General features: G+C 38.7%; 1 protein-coding gene across 2 annotated transcripts in view; it reads right to left on the bottom strand.

Annotated features, from left to right (window-relative positions):
* Positions 1 to 1,807: 1,807 nt before the first annotated feature.
* The window catches only part of Vsig1 (V-set and immunoglobulin domain containing 1), a 37,919-nt gene continuing 27,840 nt past the window's right edge, over positions 1,808 to 11,886 (bottom strand). For both annotated transcript variants that reach the window (XM_047536343.1, XM_047536344.1), the window contains 2 exons: positions 3,955 to 4,096; positions 1,808 to 3,100 (listed from right to left, as the gene is read on the bottom strand). In XM_047536343.1, the coding sequence (XP_047392299.1) occupies positions 2,779 to 3,100; positions 3,955 to 4,096 (464 nt within the window). In that variant the 3' untranslated portion in view covers positions 1,808 to 2,778. The remainder of the gene's footprint in view (positions 3,101 to 3,954; positions 4,097 to 11,886) is intronic.

Genomic DNA, 11,886 nt, shown 5'->3' with positions numbered 1-11,886 from the left:
ATTGTATTAATTTCAGCTCAGCTTCCAAGCTATCAAGATAATTTTGAATCATGATTCTGTTAAACAGAATACTAAGTCACTATTCTTAATCTTGCATTCATGGAGTCTATAACTTATCTAAAACTGTATATGTCACTTTATAAAACATTTTTCAATGTAAGGGGTCAAGATTTTTCTGCAGATTCTCACAGTGATTCATGATTTCAAACAAAGGTAAAAAACTATCAGCCCAACTATTTATCAGTATTTTGAACAGAGCAGTGCTAATAAGGACAGAGTTCTGTAAGACTGCCAACAGTGACTTTTTTCCTGGTCACCATTGATCCTTCAGAAATTTGGGGGTGTAGAATTGACAATTAAATGTCAGTCTCTTTTCCTGTGATTTGACTCTATATTAAAAGTAGAAGGGAAAAATGAATTCCAGCTATTTGGCCTTTCTGGTTATTAACATTTTTATACTGCTAGTGTTTAGTTTTTAATCTTGGATTATTAGATCATTCTTAAGACCTTCATCATCTTGCTGCCTGTACCCATCAAATACCATATATCATTGTACAGTCTTCTGTGAATGGAATGCTTCAAAACTCTGAGATTGACTGCAAATTGACAGATCCAAGATAATACATAATTTTGCTATCTCTTCTCTCCATGGCTCTGGACAAATGAATGCTCATTTCCATTTCAGTCCACCCTGAAATCTTCAAAGACTCTACCTCAATTGGAAGGGTATGATCTATATAGAAGAGAAATTGCAGTATAACAAATTTCTTTATATGTAAATATAATTGTGATTTGTTAGTGCTTCAGACCTCACTTGAAAAGGATTTTTAGAAGAAAATCAGACACACAAAAATACATACTCTGTAATCCCATTTGTAAAGAAGGTCAAGACAATCCATAACTAATCCACATAGATAGAAAACATTTTGCCAATACTACGTCTGCCTAACCAAGAACATAGGAGGGCTTTCCCTCTTCTAAGGTCTTCCTCAATTTCGTTCTTTAGTGTTCTGTCATTTTCATTATGGAGGTCTTTCACGTTTTTTGTTAGATTGATTCCCAAATATTTTTGAGGCTATTGTGAATGGGATTGTTTTCAAAAAGAATGACTTTATGATATTTTCCAGTAAATGGATGGATCTGGAGACTATCATCCTAAGTGAAATAAGCCAGTCCCTAAAAACCAAAAGTCGAATGTTTTCTCTGATATGTGGAAGCTAACCCACAATAAGGCAGGAGGAGAATAGAAATTCAGTAGTTTAGACAATGGGGAATAGAGGGAAGGGAGGACATAGGAAAACGAAAGACAGTGGAATGTGTCTGACATAATTTTCTGATGTACATATATGAAAAAATCACACTGAATCCCACCATCATGTACATCCATGAGAATGGGGTCCTATCTAGAATAAGAGATATTCCATGCTTGTATAATTATACCAAAATTGATTCTACTATCATTTATAACTAAAAAGAATCAATCAATCAATCAATATATAAATAATAAAAAGAAAACATCATTGTTTGATGAGCTGCAGGGCACAGTAGGATTGTGCATGGGGGAGTATTTGGGCTGATAGAAGTTCCCTATGTAGACAGGTATGGTGGTTTTGGGTATATGCATAACTGACAAAACCCATCACAGTTGGTGCTGTTCATCATGCATAAATTACATGTCAATAAAGATGTCTATGAAAGAATTTACCTTAGGAGTCATCAAAATGAGATTTTATTGAGTATTATTTATTAAGCCTTAAAATAAGTTTTAAGATACAATTGATTACAGAAGTGAAAAAAGTATGTCTACCTGTAAATTTCTTCACAGAGGGATGTGAGTGAAATAAGATCATGAAAAAACTTAAGTGAAGAAGAGGAGATATCAATGCATTTTTTTACTACGTAGCATGTACACAAGAAGAACATTTCTTTATTGATGTGGAATATACCAACAGTAAAACAGATTTTATAATTAGTTGTTATCTAAAATAGATCTTAAGTGTTCATTTAGAATACTTTCCTAGTGTGCCCCTTCAAAGTATATAAAAGTAGCATCACAGTGATAACATAATAGCTTATTCAAAGCTAACTTGTACATCGCCTATTAATCAACACTTTGTATTCACTGAAGGAAAATCATATTTCCAATTGTTTGCCTGTATGATATTTGGCATTTAAATCTTGGATTATTTTAAAATTTTGCTGTGCTTAGATATTAGTCACCAGGATGACTTCTTAGGAAATTTAACATGGTAAATATATTGATAATAAGACCTGATTTAAAATACTATGTTTGTGTATTGTTCTCTGTTGTTTTTGGAGAACTTTTTCCTAATCTATGAGATAATGCTGTCAAATTCTCTTCTTAGTGGTAAATATAGCAACAAATAGGGAAACCTGACAACTAACCCTAGAAAATATAACTAATTAATGCCACTTTGTTGTGTGTGCATGTGGAACACATGAAGCACAGCTAAAAACAAAATATTTTCTGACCATTCAGAAAAACTTTCAAATGAGCTAGAAAACACTTGCCTTGTCATTTGTTATGCATATTTGTTAGTATGATTTTAAGTATTCTCTATTGATAATGTAGGAACCCTTATATTTATTTAATAGTTATCCTGACCCATTTATTTTGGATTCATGTTAAGAATGAGCACCTTGTTAGAAGAAGGTTGGTCAGTATGGAGGGAGGGGATGTGGACGGGCTAGGTCAAGTGAATTCCGGACACCATTGATGGGTTCCTTAGTGATGAATGGTGTACTCAGAGCACTAATCTATGTCTTAATCATGTTCTTTTCCTCATTACACAGGGGCTGAACCAAAACCCCAGGCTCTGGATCTGGTTCTGGCTCTGGTTCCAGCTCTAGTTCCTGCTCTGGCTCCAGCTCAATCTCAAGCTCAGGCATCAGAGTAGGCTCCTGTCCTAGGACAGGTGCTGGGACAGGCTCTGTCTGTGGCGCAGGCTCATGGTCTGGTTCCAAGATGATAGTAGGGTCAGTCTCATGAGTGGAGGGTGGCAGAGTTGCTTCTAGCTGTACAACATCTTCCACTGGAATGGCTTCATTCTCTCGGGTTTGGTTTATATTTGTCATTGGTCTGTAAGAAAGAAGACCCAGAAAAGATCAAGTTAGGGAAATGATAGCTGATATTTCATTATACCTCCAGTGACACAGGTCTTTCCTAGACTGTTCAGGATGTCTGTTCATTTTGATATTCTGAGTCACTGTCAGATCATGTGTGTCCATTTTGGTGTTCAAAAAGGTTAGGTCTCTATGATGAAAATTCAAGAATGACAGACCAGTGTTTAAAAGGTGGGAAAACTGATATCAGGGTGAGAGAGTCTAGGAATCTAATGAGGTCTCTGAGGGCCAAATTCACAGTCGTGATGCATCTCTTCTTCTGATTCCACCTAGTATCACATTTGGTACCTGGTTGGTACCCAACACATAGTTATGGAAGCAAGCAGATGAGTGAACAAGTGAATGAATGTGTTCTACACTAAAGAAATGAGAGAGTGGTTAAGAACGTGGGCTGCAAGCAGGGCCACATCATGACTTCTGTTGTCCCTAGACCCTTTTGCCTTCATGGGCCTCTTGTTCCATAAAAAATATACTTAAAATTACATTTACAACTGTACTTTTATAAACACAAGTATGTTAACATTATATCATAAAATGTTTTCTTGGATCTAAAAGGGCGGTCATGGGAGTTAAGTGAATGGATATGCATATAGTGCTTAGAACAGAGTCTGGCACACAGGACTCAGTAAATGGTAGCCCCTATCATTCTTTTTGTAAAAGCAATGAGACCAAGTAGAAAGATACCTGTGATATCTTATGCTAAAAGGAGTGCTTAGGAAGGACTGACTAAAAGAGAGATGCCTGAGAAATGTTTGTATTCAAGTAAAGACAATATTTCAAAGGTTTGTATTCAAGTAAATAAGGGCTTACTCAAGTTCTGTGGTGGTTTTAGAATTCTTCTTCCTTTCTTTTTCCTTTGCCTTGTTCCTTGCAAAGCACACCACAGAAATGATGATGGCAGCGCCTACCAGGGTACCAATCAAGGCACCAACAATGATCCCAACTTCTGGATCTGGAGGACACAAGCAGCTAGCTGGTTAGTAAAGGGAAACACATTGTCCTCTCACGTGTGTGTTTGTGACTGGTAGAGAGTATCTGGAATATTCACATATCAGGTGACTCCTATAGGCCAAGGGAACAGAAACCCCTAGAATCCCAGTTGTATTTATAGTGAGTGAAGAAAGATGAGTGCCTTGACTAGGTAGGTTAACCATTGACATTTACACACAAAAAGAAAAAAAATGCCAACTTGAGACAGGCCAGGTTGTTTTAGAAATGGACTTTAGAGAAGAAAGTGTTCTGTATGCATTTGTTTGGAAAGGGAGGGAGACAGGGAGAAAGAGAGCATGGAGTCACAATCTATTCACCAGAAATATGCCTCTGTTATAAGTAGGGACATTTCACCAGGCTTCCTCAGAGCACAGATGAAATAGGTTCCTAAAAGCCTTTTATTTAGCATAGTCCATGATCACTGAGGAACCTTGTGCATTCTGGCCACTAGGAGAGGATATGGTTATTTTGATGAACCAGCATCTGGTTTATTACGTCAGTGTATGGAAAAATTTAATGAGTGTGAGACCATCCAGCTGAGAACTAGACCTTCAAGCCTGGAGGTGTTGTCCCTGAGAGAGCAGGTCTGGGTCATAAGCTGGCTAATCCCCATCCACTTCCTCTCAAACAAGGATGGGCAGCTTGTATTTTGAGATGGGAGACAAGTTGAATTACCTAATAATTCCTTTAACTTTGGGGGATTAATTTAATTAATAAATTTTAAAGTTTAAAATTTAATAATTAAAAAATTCAAATAATTTAAAAAGTCAAATATTTCTAAACTTCTAAAAATAATAGCAGTCCCTCTGCTCCATTCCTCTCCATCTCTGGATCCCAATCACTAGAGGCCCCCTGCCCCTGTGTTTCTATTGTACTTATCCCCGAATGTCCTACCTTTTTCAATCTTCATTCTATTTTGATTTCCTACCCTGGAAATTGGAAATTTAGTCCTTTTATACCACTTCACTCAAGTCCCATCACATTCTACTAATATATCACAAGTTTTAGTTAACACAAAACTTGCAGTATGGGCTGGGGAGATAGCTCAGTTGGTAGAGTGCTTGCTTCACAAGCACAAAGCCCTGGGTTCAATCCCCAGCACTGCAAAAAAAAAAAAAAAAAAAAAAAACTTTCAGTATTATGACTATGCAAATACTGTGCACAGTTGAGGAACTGTGCAACATTTTGTTGTTCCTTGTGCAACATTTTAAAAACCTTCTCCCCAAAGCTAATAATTGCCTTATTTGGGTATTTTTTTTGTTTTCCCCCCTTTCTTTTCTTTCGTATTTGTTTAGTTTTTAAAAATGCAGGCCCACACAGCCAGCTTCTCCAGGTTCTCGGAACGGAGCTGGCCGGCTAGTGAGAGCCTGTCTGAACAGAGCACGCTCCGAGTCCCGGAGCCCCTGCAGTGCAGTGTACTCCTGCAAAGAACCAGCGGAGAGCCTCGATCTGCAGTCAGCCTCAGGGATAAGGTCAGGGCAGCCGGAGACCTCTTCAGGCGGCTCTGCCTACTCCGGCTGCGGGCTCTCTTCACGGGGCGATCCAAGATGGCGGCCTAGAGGGAGACTGCACCCCGGTCGCTCCAGAACCCAGGAGTTAAGAAGGGGAGGCATTGAGAGACTCGGACTGAAGTGGAGCCACGGGTGAGTCTGCCCACTGGGTAAAGCTCGGCCCGGGTGGCAGGCCCAGATAGAGGTGGCTTATCGGAGCCGGGCAGGGCAGCTAGAGTCATCCACAGGCAGTCCTGCGCACTCCGGCAGTGGGCCCCGCCCACACAGCCAGCTTCTCCAGGTTCTCGGAACGGAACTGGCCGGCTAGTGAGAGCCTGTCTGAACAGAGCACGCTCCGAGTCCTGGAGCCCCTGCAGTGCAGTGTACTCCTGCAAAGAACCAGCGGAGAGCCTCGATCTGCAGTCAGCCTCAGGGATAAGGACAGGGCAGCCGGAGACCTCTTCAGGCGGCTCTGCCCACTCCGGCTGCGGGCTCTCTTCACGGGGCGATCCAAGATGGCGGCCTAGAGGGAGACTGCACCCCCGGTCGCTCCAGAACCCAGAAGTTAAGAAGGGGAGGCATTGAGAGACTCGGACTGAAGTGGAGCCACGGGTGAGTCTGCCCACTGGGTAAAGCTCAGCCCGGGTGGCAGGCCCAGATAGAGGTGGCTTAGCAGAATCGGGCAGGGCAGCTTGAGTCTTCCCAAGGTAGTCTTCCACACTCCGGCAGTGGGCTCTTCCCACACGGCCAGCTGCACAGTGCAGGCCCACAGTGAGAGCATTTCCGCACAGAGCCAGTTCCAAAACGTGGAACCAGTAGGGGGCTAGGGGCAGTATTCTTCGAATGAGCTGCTTTATCAGATTCCTCCAAGACATCAGGCTGCTGAAGGCTGGGAGGTGATACACTGGAAATCTACTGGGACACTATAAGCCAATAGTGGAAAACTGCAATATCTCAGGGTCCCACTGACAACTGACCATTATGAGAAAACAAGGGAAGAAAATGTCCCAAACAAACCTAGATACTACATCAATAAAACCCAATGACAGCAGAGCAGAAGAAATGTCAGAAAGGGAGTTCAGAATGTACGTAATTAAAACGATCAGGGAAGCTAATGAGGAGATGAAAGAGCAAATGCAGGCATTGAAGGAGGAGATGAAAGAGCAAATGCAGGCATTAAATGATCGCACCAATCAACAGTTAAAAGACCAAATACGGGAAGAAAGAGATCATTTCAATAAAGAGTTAGAGATACTGAAAAAAAAACAAACTGAAATCCTTGAAATGAAGGAAACAATAAACCAAGTTAAAAACTCCATAGAAAGCATAACCAATAGGATAGAACACCTGGAAGACAGAACCTCAGACATTGAAGACAAAATATTTAACCTTGAAAACAAAGTGGAACAAACAGAGAAGATGGTAAGAAATCATGAACAGAATCTCCAAGAACTATGGGATATCATGAAAAGGCCAAATTTGAGAATTATTGGGATTGAGGAAGGCTTAGAGAAACAAACCAAAGGAATGAACAATCTATTCAATGAAATAATAACAGAAAATTTCCCAAATCTGAAGAACGAAATGGAAAACCAAGTACAAGAGGCTTATAGAACTCCAAACATACAAAATTACAACAGACCCACACCAAGGCACATTATTATGAAAATACCTAACATACAAAATAAAGACAGAATTTTAAAGGCCGCGAGAGAAAAGAATCAAATTACATTCAGAGGGAAACCAATAAGAATATCAGCAGATTTTTCAATCCAGACCCTAAAAGCTAGAAGGGCCTGGAACAACATATACCAAGCCCTGAAAGAAAATGGATGCCAACCAAGAATCTTATACCCAGCAAAACTTACCTTCAAATTTGACGATGAAATAAGATCCTTCCATGATAAACAAAAGCTAAAGGAATTTACAAAAAGAAAGCCAGCATTACAGAACATTCTCAGCAAAATATTCCATGAGGAAGAGATGAAAAACAACGATGCAAATCAGCAACAGGAGGCGCTAGCCTAAAGGAATAGCCAAATAAAGGAGAAACCAAATCATGTCAAAAACAAATATGAGTCAATTGACTGGGAATACAAATCATATCACAATAATAACCCTGAATGTTAATGGCCTGAATTCATCAATCAAAAGACACAGACTGGCAGATTGGATTAAAAAGAAAAATCCAACAATATGCTGCCTGCAAGAGACACATCTCATAGAAAGAGACACCCATAGACTAAAGGTGAAAGGATGGGGAAAAACATACCATGCACACGGACACAGCAAAAAAGCTGGAGTATCCATCCTCATCTCAGATAATGTGGACTTCAAACCAAAACTAGTCAGAAGGGATAAAGAAGGACATTACATGCTGCTTAAGGGAAGCATAAATCAGCAAGACATAACAATCATAAATATCTATGCCCCGAACATTGGCTCATCCACGTACGTCAAACAAATCCTTCTCAATTCCAGAAATCAAATAGACCACAACACAATAATACTAGGCGATTTTAACACACCTCTCTCACCACTGGATAGATCGTCCAAACAAAAATTGAATAAAGAAACTATAGATCTCAACAACACAATCAGCAATTTAGACTTAACGGACATATATAGAATATACCATCCAACAAAGAATGAATACACTTTCTTCTCAGCAGCACATGGATCCTTCTCTAAAATAGACCATATTTTATGCCACAAAGCTACTGTTAGTAAATACAAGAAGATAGAGATACTACCTTGTACTCTATCAGATCATAATGGATTGAAATTAGAAATAAATGACAGAATAAAAAACAGAAACTTCTCCAATACCTGGAGACTAAATAATACACTATTATATGATGAATGGATAACAGAAGACATCAGGAGGGAAATAAAAAAATTCTTAGAAGTAAACGAGAACAAAGACACATCATATCAAAATCTCTGGGACACTATGAAAGCAGTACTTAGAGGAAGATTTATTTCATGGGGTGCATTCAAAAAAAGAAGTAGAAATCAACAAATAAACGACTTAACACTACAGCTCAAAGCACTAGAAAAAGAAGAGCAGACCAATACCAAAAGTAGTAGAAGACAGGAAATAGTTAAAATCAGAGCCGAAATCAACGAAATCGAAACAAAAGAAACAATCGGAAAAATTAATAAAATAAATAGTTGGTTCTTTGAAAAAATAAATAAAATTGATAAACCCTTAGCCACACTAACAAAGAGAAAGAGGGAGAAAACTCAAATTACTAAAATTCGGAATGAACAAGGAAACATCACAACAGACACGAGTGAAATACAAGACATAATTAGAAGCTATTTCGAAAATCTATACTCCAACAAAACAGAAAACCTTGAAGACATCAACAAATTTCTAGAGACATATGAACTACCTAAACTGAACGAGGAGGACATACACAACTTAAATAAACCAATTTCAAGCAATGAAATAGAAGAGGTCATCAAAAGCCTACCAACAAAGAAAAGTCCAGGACCAGATGGGTTCTCAGCCGAGTTCTATAAAACCTTTAAAGAAGAGCTCATTCCAATACTCCTCAAACTATTCCATGAAATAGAAGAGGAGGGAACCCTCCCAAACTCGTTCTATGAAGCCAATATCACCCTGATACCTAAACCAGACAGAGACACATCAAGGAAAGAAAATTTCAGACCAATATCCTTAATGAACATCGATGCAAAAATTCTCAACAAAATTTTAGCAAATCGCATACAAATATATATTAAAAAGATAGTGCACCACGATCAAGTGGGTTTTATCCCAGGGATGCAAGGTTGGTTCAACATTCGGAAATCAATAAATGTCATTCACCATATCAACAGACTTAAAGTTAAGAATCACATGATTATTTCAATAGATGCAGAAAAAGCATTTGATAAAATACAGCATCCCTTCATGCTCAAAACACTAGAAAAAATTGGGGTAATGGGAACATTCCTAAACATTATAAAGGCCATCTACGCTAAGCCCATGGCTAATATCATTCTAAATGGTGAAAAACTGAAAGCGTTCCCCCTAAAAACTGGAACAAGGCAGGGATGCCCTCTTTCACCGCTTCTATTCAACATCGTCCTTGAGACTCTAGCCAGAGCAATCAGACAAACCAAAGAAATTAAAGGGATACGAATAGGAAAAGAAGAACTCAAACTATCCCTGTTCGCTGATGACATGATTATATATTTAGAGGAACCTGGAAATTCCACCAGAAAACTTTTAGAACTCATAAGTGAATTCAGTAAAGTAGCAGGTTACAAGATCAATGCTCATAAATCCAATGCATTTTTATACATAAGTGATGAATCTTCAGAAAGAGAAATTAGGAAAACTACTCCATTCACAATAGCATCGAAAAAAATAAAATACTTGGGAATCAATCTCACAAAAGAGGTGAAAGACCTCTACAATGAGAACTACAGAACACTAAAGAAAGAAATTCAAGAAAACCTTAGAAGATGGAAAGATCTCCCATGTTCCTGGATAGGCAGAATTAATATCGTCAAAATGGCTATACTACCTAAAGTTCTATACAGATTCAATGCAATTCCAATTAAAATCCCAATGATGTACCTCGCAGAAATAGAGCAAGCAATTATGAAATTCATCTGGAAGAATAAAAAACCTAGAATAGCTAAAGCAATCCTCAGTAGCAAGAGCGAAGCAGGGGGTATTGCAATACCAGATCTTCAACTCTACTACAAAGCAATAGTAACAAAAACGGCATGGTATTGGTACCAAAATAGACAGGTAGATCAATGGTACAGAATAGAGGACATGGACACAAACCCAAATAAATACAATTTTCTCATACTAGACAAAGGTTCCAACAATATGCAATGGAGAAAAGATAGCCTCTTCAACAAATGGTGCTGGGAAAACTGGAAAACTATATGCAATAGAATGAAACTAAACCCCTATCTCTCACCCTACACAAAACTCAACTCAAAATGGATCAAGGACCTCGGAATCAGACCAGAGACCCTGCATCTTATAGAAGAAAAAGTAGGTCCAAATCTTCAACTTGTTGGCTCAGGATCAGATTTCCTTAACAGGACTCCCATAGCACAAGAAATAAAAGCAAGAATAAACAACTGGGATAGATTCAAACTAAAAAGCTTTCTCTCAGCAAAGGAAACTATCAGAAATGTGAAGAGAGAGCCTACAGAGTGGGAGAATATCTTTGCCAACCATACCTCAGATAGAGCGCTAATTTCCAGAATCTATAAAGAACTCAAAAAACTCTACACGAAGAATACAAATAATCCAATCAACAAATGGGCTAAGGAAATGAACAGACACTTCACAGAAGAAGATGTACAAGTAATCACCAGATATATGAAAAAATGTTCAACATCCCTAGTAATAAGGGAAATGCAAATCAAAACCACCCTAAGATTTCATCTCACCCCAATTAGAATGGCGATTATCAAGAATACAAGCAACAATAGGTGTTGGCGAGGATGTGGTGAAAAAGGAACACTCATACATTGCTGGTGGGGTTGCAAATTAGTGCAACCACTCTGGAAAGCAGTGTGGAGATTCCTCAGAAAGCTTGGAATGGAAACACCATTTGACCCAGCTATCCCACTCCTTGGCCTATACCCAAAGGACTTAAAATCAGCATACTACAGAGATACAGCCACATCAATGTTCATTGCTGCTCAATTCACCATAGCCAGATTGTGGAACCAACCTAGATGCCCTTCAGTTGATGAATGGATAAAGAAACTGTGGCATATTTATACAATGGAATATTACTCCGCAATGAAGAATGATAAAATTATGGCATTTTTAGGCAAATGGTCGAAATTGGAGAATATCATGCTAAGTGAGATAAGCCAATCTCAAAAAACTAAAGGACAAATGATCTCGCTGATAAGCGGATGAGGACATATAATGGGGGGTGGGAGGGGCTAGCATTAGGTTTAGGGTTAGGTTTAGAGTTAGGCTAAGGAGAGCAGCAAGAATGAAGGAAAGAAGGACTGTGTAGAGGGAAAAGAGGGGTGGGAGGGGTGGGAGGGGTGGGAGGGGTGGGGGGGAGGGGAAAAATATAATAAACATCATTACCCTATGTAAACGTAAAAAAAATAAATAAATAAAAAAAAAAATGAAAAAAAAAAAAAAAAAAAAAAAAAAAAAAAAAAATGCATTATACCAATCCCAACACATCCACAAAATCATTAAATTCCTTTCAATAGATTCAAACACATCATATATGTATATATTTCTTATGTTTTCTTT

The sequence above is a fragment of the Sciurus carolinensis genome, chromosome X (assembly GCF_902686445.1).
Source record: "Sciurus carolinensis chromosome X, mSciCar1.2, whole genome shotgun sequence".
NCBI classification, from domain to species: Eukaryota; Metazoa; Chordata; class Mammalia; order Rodentia; family Sciuridae; genus Sciurus; species Sciurus carolinensis.
Note: the sequence above shows the minus strand (reverse complement) of the source record. Positions and strands in the feature narration are given on the sequence as shown.